The sequence below is a fragment of the Bufo bufo genome, chromosome 1 (assembly GCF_905171765.1).
Source record: "Bufo bufo chromosome 1, aBufBuf1.1, whole genome shotgun sequence".
Lineage (NCBI taxonomy): Eukaryota > Metazoa > Chordata > Amphibia > Anura > Bufonidae > Bufo > Bufo bufo.
The window spans coordinates 408,700,716-408,715,417 of record NC_053389.1 but is presented as its reverse complement, the minus strand read 5'-3'; the positions used below and the strand labels follow the sequence as shown (position 1 = coordinate 408,715,417).

At 38.6% G+C, this 14,702-nt stretch overlaps 1 protein-coding gene across 1 annotated transcript in view; it reads left to right on the top strand.

Annotated features, from left to right (window-relative positions):
- JAKMIP2 (janus kinase and microtubule interacting protein 2) overlaps positions 1-14,702 on the top strand; it is a 173,358-nt gene that overhangs the window by 155,153 nt on the left and 3,503 nt on the right. The window contains exons 19-21 of the mRNA XM_040406284.1: positions 6,066-6,143; positions 7,911-8,114; positions 12,421-12,486. Coding sequence (XP_040262218.1) covers positions 6,066-6,143; positions 7,911-8,114; positions 12,421-12,486 — 348 coding nt within the window. The remainder of the gene's footprint in view (positions 1-6,065; positions 6,144-7,910; positions 8,115-12,420; positions 12,487-14,702) is intronic.

The following is a 14,702-nucleotide window of genomic DNA, read 5'->3' as shown; positions in this document are numbered from 1 at the left end:
AAATCTCAGAACGAGACTTGATCCTTGCTGTCTTCCCTATGCAGGGAGAGATAGAACTGGTTCTAACTGTTTTTTTTTCTCCCTTGCTGCAGGATGTGGGAACCTCACTTCTCTTCAGCAGGGGGGCAGAACAGAACAGGATCGTTCCACTCTGAACGGCCATGACATTAAAACTATTTCTACCAATGATGCTGCCACCTGCTGGTGAACATGTAAATTACAACAATATATATTTAACAAGGTTTACAATGCACAGCTGTGAGGATATAATGTAAAATTACATCAGAGGCAAAGGTTAATGCTCTTAGGAGATTGTAGCGGGGTAAAAGAGTTTAGTAACACAACGCTGGGGTGTTAAAACAGCAGTGTCATTGCTGTGCTCTGTGCTTTCCACACTACATTAGATAGATAGTTAGTTAGCTTATATATATAATACAGATAGTTAGTGGGAGATAGTCAGTGCAGGTTAGATAGTGATATAGTGTAGCTGACCGGTTCTGCTGTCCATACATACAGTACATGCTACAGACATAGTGCTGTGATGTCACACCACCTTTTACTAAATATAACAACATACAGACTTTTGTAGATCTAGTGACTATAGAACTACAAATAATCAAGGGGAAGAAGTCACAAATTGGTAGTAATCTAACCAAAAGAGAAAAGAAGGCGTTACAGGAACTAACAGAGAATAAAAATCTGGAAATTAAACCGTCAGACAAAGGGGGTAACATAGTAATAATGGAGAAACCAGAGTACAAAAGAATTGTTATGGATCTTTTAAAAGATAAAAATATGTACAAAAAATTACAGATTAATCCTACAATTAAATTTGTACAGGAACTCAAGAGTATTTTACAACAAGCAAAAGAAAAAAATCTGATCACTAAAGATGAGTTCAAAGTAATGTACAAGCCGAACCCAGTGCTTGCAACATTCTATGCTATCCCTAAGATACATAAAAAACGACACCCAGTTCCAGGGAGACCCATAGTATCCGGAAATGAAAGTCTATGTGAAGGGATAAGTGGCTATGTCGATGAGGTGATATCCCCATTTGTCCCCAGTCTAACATCACATCTAAAGGACACGAAGGATGTATTGACTAAATTACTAAATATACATGTAGAAAAGGGAACATTTTTAGCGAGCTTAGACGTAGAGGCGTTATATACCAGCATACAGCATTCCAAAGGCCTAGACGCAGTAAAATACTATCTAGATACAAGGGGCACCCAGTATAAAGAGCATAATGAGTTTGTTTTGTCACTTCTAGGATTCCTACTCACTCACAATTATTTTATTTTTGACGGAGAATATTATTTGCAGATCACGGGTACCTCAATGGGTACGAAATGCGCACCAAATTTCGCAAATCTTTTTTTAGGGTGGTGGGAGGATAGAATAGTGTTCACTGAAGCACACAGTCAATTCACAAAATATATCACATATTGGGGTCATTATATTGACGACGTCATAATATTATGGGAAGGCACACAAGAAGAATTCTATGAATTTGTTAAAATTCTCAACATAAACACAATTGGATTAAAATTCACTGGAGAAATTGACAAAAACAGACTCAATTTTCTGGATGTAGCCCTCAGCCTTTCAGAAGATGGAACTATAATAACAGAAATCTATAGAAAGCCCACGTCAAGCAATAGCCTCCTCCACTGGTCAAGTTACCACCCAATACCTCTGAAAAGAGGAATACCAGTAGGCCAGTATTTTAGAGCAAGAAGAAATTGTTCAACAGAGGATGGTTTTGAACGCGAAAGCAAAATACTATACCAAAAATTTTTGGAACGAGGATACCCAAAAAAAGTGCTACATAAAGCATATCAGAAGGCAAAAGAAAAAGATAGAAATGACCTTTTACAGGACCGAAAAAAAGTAAGCACTGAAAAAATAGTGCGCTGTATAGGCACATATGATATTAAACATCAAGAAGTCAGTAATATCCTTAAAAAATACTGGAATATCCTGAGACTGGATGAAGATATTAAGAGTGTTATTACAAAATATCCTACAATAACATACAGAAGAGGATCAAATCTTAGAGAACAGCTTGTACATAGCCATTTCCAGTGGAACCCTCAACCAGTAGAAAAAACCACATGGCTAACCACTAAAGGGTCCTACCCTTGTGGAGATTGCCAATTCTGCAGTAAAATGCAAGTGTGTAAAAAATTTGTAAACCCGGTCCATCAAAAAAAGTATAAAATTGCTCATTACATAAATTGTAAAACAACAGGAGTGGTGTATGCGATACAATGCAGCTGCCCCAAAATCTATGTAGGCAAAACTATACAAGAACTCCGGAGGAGAATATCAAAACACTTCAGCGACATCAATTTAAAAACAGATACCACCTTATCCAGACATATACAAGCAGAACATAACGGCAAAAGTGACAGCTTGAAAATATGGGGAATAACAAAAATCAAACCAGGCCCCAGACAGGGCGATATAGACAAAAAATTACAGCAGGAAGAAACCCGCTGGATATACAGACTAAAAAGTCTGTCACCCCAAGGCCTAAATGAAGGTTTCACTTATGCATCATTCCTGTTAAAATACAATAATGAAAAGAAAAAGCAAAAAGCAGCAATCTAAAAGAAATAAATCTAATCTGACCTCCTTGAATATAATAACAGAGTAGTGGCGAAGAATAAAATAATTTCATCTGAAATCAAAATTAAAACAAGTCCATCCGAAATCAAAAATTAATCAGAAAGAAATACAAATTGAGTATATTACCTCTCAATGGATCCAGCAGTATGTTCTGACCTGTAAGAAAAATAAGAAAAGAAAAAATACTGTAAAAATCTGAGTAATATATAAGAAATTAATATAATTAATAGAATTTTGGTATTATTGTTCTGTGATACCAAAATGGAATACTGTAAATCTTCACTATTTGCAAAATAAAATATAATTAATAAAAAAAAAAAAAAAAGAACAAGGGAATAAACACTAGCTAGATTACCAACGACCAAAAACAAAATCGAGATATATGAGCCTAAGCACCTGAGAAAGCGCACATTTAATAATAACAGAGAGAAAACATGAGAGATATCAATCCAAAAAGAAAAAGAAAAAAATGTTTAAGTATAGAGACATGCGCAGTAGTCTAGAGTGAAAATCCCTCAGATCCAAAATAAATAAAAACAAAACTAGCGCAGGGATCTGAAAATAATAACAAGCGCCAAACCTGCTTTAAGAAGCAATAATAGAATTAAAATGAAGATCGTAAGTATCCTAGAATTCTGATAGGTCAGACACAGATTGGAACCAGTTAAAATCTCTAAGTGCAGTGACATGCGCGAGATTAGAGAATGATCGCGCGAATATTGACGTCAGGACCAAGTGAACTAAATAGTGAACTAGTCAAAATTTCTAAGTGCAGTGACATGCGCGAGATTAGAGAATGATCGTGCGATTATTGACGCCATTCAAGCCATTTGTAACAGGAATCGACTCAATAAGACATAAAGCTATTCGCTACCAATCGATTACGTCATTAGAGTAGGAGGTAATAAATACATCCGGTAACGCCAACCTCTGTGCAGACTGCCCGATCCCCTGAGGACGCCATGTATATTGCGAAACATGTCGGGGGGCAGTGATTAGTTTTTTAGACCACAGCAGACCCAGCATTAGTGTGCAAGCTACCGAGTAGCTATTAGGTAGCTTAGTAAGCGATTGCGCCGCCATCAGAAATTAAGTACAGCATCAGAACAAGAGCTAGGAGACATTTAGAAGGCAGCAAGTGTAGCAATGGAATAGCTACAATTACAGTTACAAATCAGAGTAACAATGTTACACCAATGTGTCAGAAAGCACAGACACTGAAAAGCTAGTAGGCAGTATAGGAAGCAACAGCGTCGCCACTGCAAGCACAGCAGGTGCACATAGAAGCAGTTAGCCAAAAGACAGATAGTCTAAAAACACGCCGCCACTGCAATACCAGCTATTACAAAAGGAACATTTACGCAAATTTAGCACACAAAGGGTCTACTGTAGAGAGTTTTAATTAAGTAGGTTAGATATAAGTGCTCACAATTTATTAAATAAATAAACAATAAAAGCTAAATTTTACTTTATATAAATAAAATACCAATAATAAAATATGCACATGTCAAGAGCAGGCAACTAGTAGTCTTAGACTAAATGTAAATACACGTGATGTCACAACAATACATAGTGCGCCAATCAGTAATATGTAGTCAGACCTGCTAAAATGTAAAGTTTCACGTATTGCGTCAAAATATTTGCATCATTAGTGCCAATTAGCGCAATCGCAAATATATTGGAGCACTCTAACTGCATATAAAGCCATTTTTAATGTTCTGCCATGCCAACCATTTTCTTCAGTCTCAGGAAACTTCTAGCAGCTTGAAAAATGTAGCAAAAGTGACCCACGACTGTATTTCGCGCGCATTACGCAAATATTGCATTGCCAATTTTTCGCAATCAAGAAATGAATCTCGAATTCGCTAATATATGTCGAATATTCGCCCAAATATTCGTGAAATATCGGAAATTCGAATATAGCCCCTGACGCTCATCACTACTCATTATTCCTATGTACTTTGGTGTATAAATATGTGAATCTTCAGATACTGTCTTAAAAGATGCCTGAGGAAGAGGCCTGAGTGGTCTTGAAAGTTTGCAATTGTGTCATCGACTTTTCAGTTAGCCATTAAAAAGTATCAACCATTGAGGAATCAATTTTTTTTTATCTTGAATGTAAGAATGACATTAAATTATATATTAACCCTCTCTTGTATCAGTATAAGGCTGCATTCACACGACAATGGTAGTCTATAGGGTTATTTACATTTAAAATAGAACCGTGGTGTGATTAGGTCCCTATAACGGATATTTCCGATATTCTTCAAACAGCATGTATTTATTTGGCCATATAGCAACTTGATTGAATATTCAGGAAGATGTATCTGCGCCCAAAAAATTTCATATATCAAAGTTCATCCGAATAAATTAAAAAGGTGCGAAAGTTAATCCTCCTATAGTAAAAATTCCTCCAGCAAATAGTTCATCCACAATAATCATAGGACCGCAATGTCTATTAGAGTTTGGAGATGGGTATATGTGCTCTCGATTTTTAAACCACAAGATTCATCTACCCGCAGTATTGGTAGAAGTATGGAGATGAATATATATGCTCCAGGATATTTCTGTAATCCAGGTATTTGATATCATATACCAATACAATTGGGTGAGAAAGGCAACAACATATCGTTTCTCCAGATAGGATAAGATGTAGCAGTATATATGAATATATATTGGTTGGTGCGAGTCCCTTATTTTACAGCTTTTATCCATAAAACAGCTTGGTATATATACTTAGTTCACTTAGGTGTTAGGGCTGGATAATGAATCCGTTACTCACGGTTAGTTGTCTCAGGTAATTTAGTCCCGGTAAGTGTACAGCCCGGCAGTATCGCAGGAAATGGGAGGTTTTCCTCTATGTTGTAAGTATATGTCGCGGTCTATGCTGTGAGCATTGCGCTGCTTGATGGCAAAATCTGGAGGCTCTCCTTTATGCTGTGACAGTGGGCAACACGCTGATGGTATTAGAGTCTGTGGCCTCGGCGTCCCACGTGCTTACAGAGATCACGGTGCCCGCGCCTCCCGGCATCTCCTCTCAATCTGGAGTGGTTGCAGGGTCCAGGTGCTAGTTTGTTTCACGTAGTATTAGAGCGCTCTTAAGGACATGGGGATCCGATGGTGGTTGGCTGGGGGTCCTCTCTTACCATACGCGTTGGTGGTATATAAAAAATATAACATGTTCTATTCAGTCCGTTTTCATTGACCGACAGCCTCCTTGCAGTTGAAGGGGATTGTTAGGCATCAGTAAAAAAAGGCATCAGTAAAAAAATGTCTATACTTACTATATACAAGTTTTTCAGTATATAATAATAATAATAATAATAATAATAATAATATGTATAATATTGTTGGTAATATTTTTGCACCATGAAAGAAGTACTAACTGTCAACCCACCAAGAATCAATATACTATTTAATTCCTTTAGGAGCAGTTCTGTAAACTGAAGGGGTATTTGGAAGAAGAACTGGATTACAGGAAGCAAGCACTAGACCAAGCATATGTGGTTTGTACTGAATAGTGTGACAACATACATGCAGTATATTATGTCAGTGTATGCAGTAAATGAAGGTTAAAGGGGTTGTCTGGTTTTCTGATTGGCAGGGGTCTGACTCTCAGCACCCCCAACGATCAGCTGTTTGAAAAGCCTGCAACACTTGTGCGAGCACTTCATCCTCCTCAATGCTTACCTACACGGCCACGCCATTTGAGTCCCAGTCACTTAAAGGGGTTCTCCGGGAATTAAGAAAATGAAAATACCGAAATATTACTTTATTATAAATATATTCTCAAATACCTTTAATGCCTCGTTTTGTCTGGGGAGCAATCATCAGGGGAAACAAAATGGCCCCTGTCCTATTAGTTCACACAAAACCTGTCCTGATCACACATGAGGACAAGTTCCTTTACAACAATGAGGTAAAGAGCTGCCTCATCCTCCTCCTCCTCTCTACTTGTCAGGTATTATGATCCTGAATACAGATGATAAGATTTTTAGCTGAATCTCTGGGGAATTAAGTTTAGTTCATGGGAGACATGAACTGGCTGTGATGTGTTGCTGTGGTAATGGAGACTGTAAACAAGTGCTGCTGCTCATTAGCCACACCTCACCCTCCTCTCATGTCTCCTCATCTTCTCCATTCCCACAGAGATTCACCTGTATTCAGGATCATGATTCCTGACAAGCAGAGCAGAGAGGATGATGAGGCAGCACTGTGGCTCATTGTGGGGAAGTAATTTCTCCAGCTGTGTGATTAGGGCAGGTTTTTTGTGTACTGATAGGACGGCGGCCATTTTATTTCTCCTAATCATTGCTACCTAGACAAAACGAGTCATTCTAAGTAATGAAAGGTATTTGTGAATATATTTATTATAAAATAATATTTAAGTATTTACATTTTTTTTATTTCTGGAGAACCCCTTTAAATGGAAAGAGAAAGGTGTAATTACACTGCACTGCCACTTTAACAACCTCTTTAACAGCAGTAAATGTTCAAGTATGTTGGAGATAATTAATGCCTAGCTGAACAGGAGTGATTCTGCCCTGTCATATGGGGGGAAAAAACATGAATGCCATGCATAGCCTTCAGGTGGCATGATAACATACATGAAGCCATACATTGTAATTCTACCCGCCACATCCTCTGTTTGAAAAAACGCCCCCTCCTCCACTTGATTGACAGGGCCAGCGAGCGCTCTCCTCCTCTCGCTGGCCCTGCCTGCAGTCTCAAATCCCGCGGTCGTCATCGGCGCAGGCGCACTGAGGAAGGAGCGGCCGTCCTTCTCTCAGAGCGCCTGCGCCGAATGACGACCGATACGGCGCAGGCGCGGGATTTGAGGCTGCAGGCAGGGCCAGCGAGAGGAGGAGAGAGCGCTCGCTGGCCCTGTCAATCAAGTGGAGGAGGGGGCGTTTTTTCAAACAGAGGATGCGGCGGCTACCAGCAAGTCCGCCCAACTTGCTGGTAGTGAAGAAATTTACATATAATAAAAGTAGGTTTTTTACTGTAATTACTGCACAGCCCGAGGTAAGAGGGGCATATATGGAATCTGCTTACATTAAAAAATATAATAAGTCAAAAACTGAAAATTGGGGGTTGGGGGTGACAGAAGCCCTTTAAGACAAATACACAGATTTATTGCTACCTTCATTTTGCATGAAATGGTTTGAATAGTTTGGTGTATCGGGAATGCTGTAAAATGTGCTAGGTTAAAGGCAAATTATGAAAAGTAATCCTCTTGTTCTCTTTTATCTAATTACCCACTGACTGAACAGCGAATACAAGATTTGGAGGCCACCTTGTACAACGCATTGCAGCAGGAATCGGTTATCAAATTTGGAGAGTTACTCAATGACAAGCAACAAGATGAACTGAGAATGGCTGTGGAAAAACTGAGGAGGCAGATGTTACGGAAAAGCAGGGAATTTGACTGTCAGATCCTGCAGGAGAGGATGGAGCTTCTCCAGCAAGCTCACCAGGTGAATATGGGCAGACATTGGGATACTTTATATAGATCTACCATATTTGTCCTTCTCCAAACAGTTCCCCACCAAGATTAACAGACAATATAGTCCTGTCTTTGAACTATATCCGAATAAACCCAAGTGTCAGTTGTGTCTGGAATCAGCATGGGACATTTAGGCCCCTTTCACACGGGCGAGTTTTCCGCGCGAGTGCAATGTGTGATGTGAACGCATAGCACCCGCACTGAATCCTGACCCATTCATTTCCATGGGTCTGTGTACATGACCGTTTTTTTTCACACATCAGTTCTGCACTGCGTGAAAAATGCAGCATGTTCTATATTCTGCGTTTTTCACGCAGTCCTCGCCCCATAGAAGTGAATGGGACTTCAGTGAAAAACGCATTGCATCCGCAAGCAAGTACGGATGCAATGCGTTTTTCACTGATGGTTGCTAAGAGATGTTGTTTGTAAACCTTCAGTTTTTTATCACGTGCGGGAAAAACGCATCAAAACGCATTGCACCTGCGCGATAAAAACTGAACAACTGAACGCAATCGCAGACAAAACTGACTGAACTTGCTTGCAAAATGGTGCGAGTTTCACTTAACGCACCCTGAACGCATTCGGATCTAATCCGTCACGCCCGTGTGAAAGAGGCCTTAGTGGGGGTTTTTTGAGTCCCACAACTTAGGCTTCTTTCACACAAGTGATACAGATTATATCAGGATCTGTTCAGCGACAAACTAATGGTTTTCCATGCATCAGCTTTGCCTGGGATTGGGTTCAGTGTTTCATTGTTTTCCGCGTGGATGCAATCAGCTTTTTATGCGTTTTTCACAACCGTGAAGAAAAACTTATGAAGATCACTCAAAATCTCCTACCAACCATGAGTGAAAAACGCATTGCATCTGTATTGCATCCGGATGCCTTCATTTTTTCACGCAAGCCCCATCCACTTTTATGGGGCCAGAGTTGCAAAAACACACAATATAGAATATAGTGCAATTTTTCCTGAAGTCAGAGATGATGTGTGAAATATGATTCTCATTTGCACATACCCATTGAAATGCATGGGTCAGGATTCAGTCCAAATGCTGTCCGTTTGAAACACACATCGCATCCAGACAGAAAACTCGCTCGTGTTAAAAAGACCTTAAGGTTTCACTCTTCTTTTGCTGCCATTAATATTACAGTTCCAGAAAACCCTTTTAATACTGATTTGGGCATATATTAAAATAATGAAAGCGACAATGTACATACAATGTTAGTCTCTCCCAGTTGCAGACATCTCCAGGAAATTTTCTTGTAGTAATTACAAGATTATTAAGAATAGCAGCTCATCTGATAAATCCACAAATGTAACTATTTTATTGTGATAATTGCTTGTTTTCAGAAGGAACTTAACTAACATTACTTAAGACAAAATCAGTTCAGCTGGAATCATACATGGCAGTTTTTGAAGCAGTTTTCTTTACCTAAATACAGGAGTGGATACCATATAAAGGAAAGACTGATCCTTCTGTAATTTTCACTTTTTACTTTGCACAATTCCTACTGCTGTCTTTAGTTTTTTTTAAATTGCCACGGAGAGTACACGTGTAAGTCTAGTCCATAGACTTCTTCACATATGCAATTTTTTGTTAAAAAAAATATGAATTTCATTAATTTTTCATGGTGTTTTGGTGGTGTTTTTGAAGTCCTATAGAAAAAAAGTATAGGAAAAACAGCAGAAAAAAAACAGAGCATGCTAAGTTTTAGAAAAACTGACCTTCATAGACATTCCACATTACATTTCAGAGCCACAGTACAGTCAGGTCCATAAATATTGGGACATCGACACAATTCTAACATTTTTGGCTCTATAAACCACCACAATGGATTTGAAATGAAATGAACAAGATGTACTTTAACTGCAGACTGTCAGCTTTAATTTGAGGGTATTTACATCCAAATCAGGTGTAGGAATTACAACAGAATGCATATGTGCCTCCCACTTGTTAAGGAACAAAAAGTAATGGGACATAATAATAATCATAAATCAAACTTTCACTTTTTTATACTTGGTTGCAAATCCTTTGCAGTCAATTACAGCCTGAAGTCTGGAACGCATAGACATCACCAGATGCTGGGTTTCATCCCTGGTGATGCTCTGCCAGGCCTCTACTGCAACTGTCTTCAGTTCCTGCTTGTTCTTGGGGCATTTTCCCTTTAATTCTGTCTTCAGCAAGTGAAATGCATGCTCAATCGGATTGAGGTCAGGTGATTGACTTGGCCATTGCATAATATTCCACTTCTTTCCCTTAAAAAACTCTTTCGTTGCTTTTGCCAGTATGCTTTGGGTCATTGTCCATCTGCACTGTGAAGTGCCGTCCAATGAGTTCTGAAGCATTTGGCTGAATATGAGCAGATAATATTGCCCGAAACACTTCAGAATTCATCCTGCTGCTTTTGTCAGCAGTCACATCATCAATAAATACAAGAGAACCAGTTCCATTGGCAGCCATACATGCCCACGCCATGACACTACCACCACCATGCTTCACTGATGAGGTGGTATGCTTAGGATCATGAGCAGTTCCTTTCCTTCTCCATACTCATCTCTTCCCATCACTCTGGTACAAGTTGATCTTGGTCTCATCTGTCCATAGGATGTTGTTCCAGAACTGTGAAGGCTTTTTTAGATGTCGTTTGGCAAACTCTAATCTGGCCTTCCTGTTTTTGAGGCTCACCAATGGTTTACATCTTGTGGTGAACCCTCTGTATTCACTCTGGTGAAGTCTTCTCTTGATTTTTTACTTTGACACACATACACCTACCTCCTGAAGAGTATTCTTGATCTGGCCAACTGTTGTGAAGGGTGTTTTCTTCACCAGGGAAAGAATTCTTCGGTCATCCACCACAGTTTTTTTCCGTGTTCTTCCGGGTCTTTTGGTGTTGCTGAGCTCACCGGTGCGTTCCTTCTTTTTAAAACTGTTCCAAACAGTTGTTTTGGCCACGCCTAATGTTTTTGCTATCTCTCTGATGGGTTTGTTTTGTTTTTTCAGCCTAATGATGGCTTGTTTCACTGATAGTGACAGCTCTTTGGATCTCATCTTGAGAGTTGACAGCAACAGATTCCAAATGCAAATAGCACACTTGAAATTAACTCTGGACCTTTTATCTGCTCATTGTAATTGGGATAATAAGGGAAAAACACACACCTGGCCATGGAACAGCTGAGAAGCCAATTGTCCCATTACTTTTGGTTCCTTAACAAGTGGGAGGCACATATGCAAACTGTTGTAATTCCTACACCGTTCACCTGATTTGGATGTAAATACACTCAAATTAAAGCTGACAGTCTGCAGTTAAAGCACATCTCGTTCGTTTTATTTCAAATCCATTGTGGTGGTGTATAGAGCCAAAAATGTTAGAATTGTGTTGATGTCCCAATATTTATGGACCTGACTGTATATAGCGGCCTTAGCCCTTAATAATGTACAGCAGTGGCATAACATACACACAATGTCTCAGAGGCATTGCCCTTTTTCTAAAGCATGAGAAATGTAGCAGGGCCTCTGAAATGCTGCATGTATGTTATGCTGATGCTACACAATAAATGGGTTCTCCTAGTTTTTTTGAAAATCCAGTCTTCTGACCTGTGGAGACAAGACAGTTCAGCTGTAATGTGCAACGGAGAAGTCAGAATTGACAGCACAATGGATGGGTAAGTACTGGGGAAACCATTTTCCCTTCATAGATCAGAAAAATACTTTTCTCAGATTTTTTGAAAAGCTTGGAGAATCCCTTTAAGGGCTAAGGTGGCTATATGCTGTGACTCTGAAGCCTCACATAGAACACAGGCACCAGAAGAAACTAAATTATTTTTGAAGGACATAAAGGGGTTCTTCACTTGGACTGAGGTATTGACGACCAGTACCCTCACCAATATCAGATTGGCAAAAGTGCTGAGAAATGTCATCCATACCTCAGTCCCAGAGAACCCCTTTAAAGAGGACTGACCACTAAAGTCAGGTCTGTGAACCATGTTAATTAAGATGCAGATGCCAGTTGTAACCGTCAGATTAAGTGAATGAACAGAGAAGAGAGCCTGAGATCAAGTGTTTTGGCATAGGTTTGGAAAGTTTTATGTAGATACACATAATTCTATAGATAATACAAATTGTATTATTTAAAAAAGCTAAATAAAACCACAAATACATGGTTACCCTACATATTTGGTCCATATGAAACCAGTAAGTGGATTTCAGGTCAAGTCTTCAAAGGGTCTGCATAATTTTCATAGCTCATCTGAATTCTGGCTTCCTCTTTGATTTCAGAGAATAAGAGACCTGGAAACAAAAACAGATATCCAGAAGAGACAAATTAAAGACTTAGAGGAAAAGGTTGGTTGTAAAAGTTTATATTTTTGAATCCTATAAAATTGTTTCTTTCCCTTAAAGAAACTTGTGGTTATGACTAAAGAGCTCATGGAGAACATAAAGTACAGAATGAGCAAGGCTGTACTGTATGTGGAACCTGCCAACAGTCGTCAACGTGGAATGCAAGTTAACGGTAAAACTTGCTTAATAATGAACCCTATTCTTATAGAAATGTTCACTACTGATTTATTAACCCCTTTCTGCGAAAGGATGTAACTATGTCCAGACTGCAAGTGACTTGGCCACATCCAGCGTAAAGTTGCATCAAGTGCAGTAGATGGTGTGAGCTCAGGAATTGAGCCCATGCCATCCCCAGTGGATGTTCAAAGTGATAAACAGCTGACACCTTGCTGCAACTGGCAGGATCTGCACTAACCCTGATCCTGTCAGTTCCACCCCTTAGATGCCACAGTCAATATCGACCAAAGCAACTAAGTGGTTGACAGAGGGAGAGGCACCCCCTGTACCCTATTAGTCTCAATGCAACACAATTGCAATAGTTGCTATAGTAACTAGAGGCCCAACAATAGCCTCTGGGTCATCTGTGGAAGACAAGGTATAATACACTGTAATACACAAGTATTGCAACTTATTATTTCAGCAGTCAGGACATTGGAGGGTCAAGTACCCTAATGGGACAAAAAAAAAAAAAAGTGCAAAAAGTTTTTTGAAAACATACATTTTTAAATTTCAAGTTAATAAACTATTTTTGCCATAATATCTGCAAACGAACATGTACTACACATCTGCAACAAACTGATTTATAAATTGTTCATGCAATGACGAGATAAACAACAGCACTCAGTAGAGAACTTATGTTCTGATTATTTATTTTATATGGCAACTTCACCAAATTGTGACGTTTCGGTCGTGGAACCTTTATCAAACACTGTGTGACAATAAAGAAATATTCCATAAGTACAAATACATATGACAACATCAAACAATTATATGTACATATCACCTAATATCGTCAGATTCTACTGAAACCTTACATACATGATAATATTCAAATAAAGGTGCAGAAAATAATGGTACAAAATGTTCATATATATCGCTCCTGCTCTATATATGCTTCGTTATCTTCAACTAATTATCAAAAAGAAAATTACAACAGTCAGGTAAGACTCCATATCTGTTAGATAGACATTCAGGACAAATATTTTCAATTTATGGAATAGATATTAGATATTGATGTATATGGGAATTTATAGTATACATTCTGCGATCCCTTGATAAAATAAAATAAATAACAGCCATTACAGCCTAGGGCGACATCAATTCCAAAGCAAAAATTAACGCATACGCTCCTCATGGGCCCACAGGTAGCTGCTACTCTTCCGCACACTCAGGGGGTTATATATATATGTCTATATGTGTAATGGAAGCAACAAGGGTATAAGGGGCATATCTCTAATATACGTCTTGTCTATAAAAAGTTATAAATTGTTCATGTTACTTATGCCATACAGTAAATGCTGGGGGGGAAAAAAAATGGAAAAAAAAAATGCAGAAATTGTTGATTTTGGTCACCTCACCTTCCAAAAAATGATGTAAAAAGTGATTAAAAGGTCATAAGTCCTCCAAACTGTACTGAAAAAAATAAGCTCTCACCCAGCTTCCTTGATAGGTGTGTCTTAGAATATGGAGACATAAGATACAAATGATTTTTAACAAAAAAGCTATTTTATGATGCAAAAGTATTAAGGAATAAAAACACTGTATAAACTTAGTATTGTGGTAAGCTTACCAACTCACAAAATAAAAAACCATCTTGCCATTTAAAAAGTACTTTAAACCCCATAAAAAAAAAAAAAAAACACAGACAGAATTGCTATTTTTCGGCCACCTTGTCTCCCAAAACATGGAATAAAAAGTAAATAAAAATGAAAAAAATTGAAATTACAGTTTGTACTTAAAGGAGTTGTGTCACTTCAGCAAATATCATTTATTATGTAGAAAGTTAATACAAGGCACTTACTAATTTATTGTTATTATCCATATTGCTTCCTTTGTTGGCAGTATTCATTTTTCCATCACATTATACACTGTTCATTCCATGGTTATGACCACCCTGTAATCCATCAGTGGTGGCCGTGCTTGCACACCATAGAGAAAAACACCAGCCTATGCATGCTCCCAAAGTCCCAGCCACCAGACAGGCCGCAACGTTTTCCTAT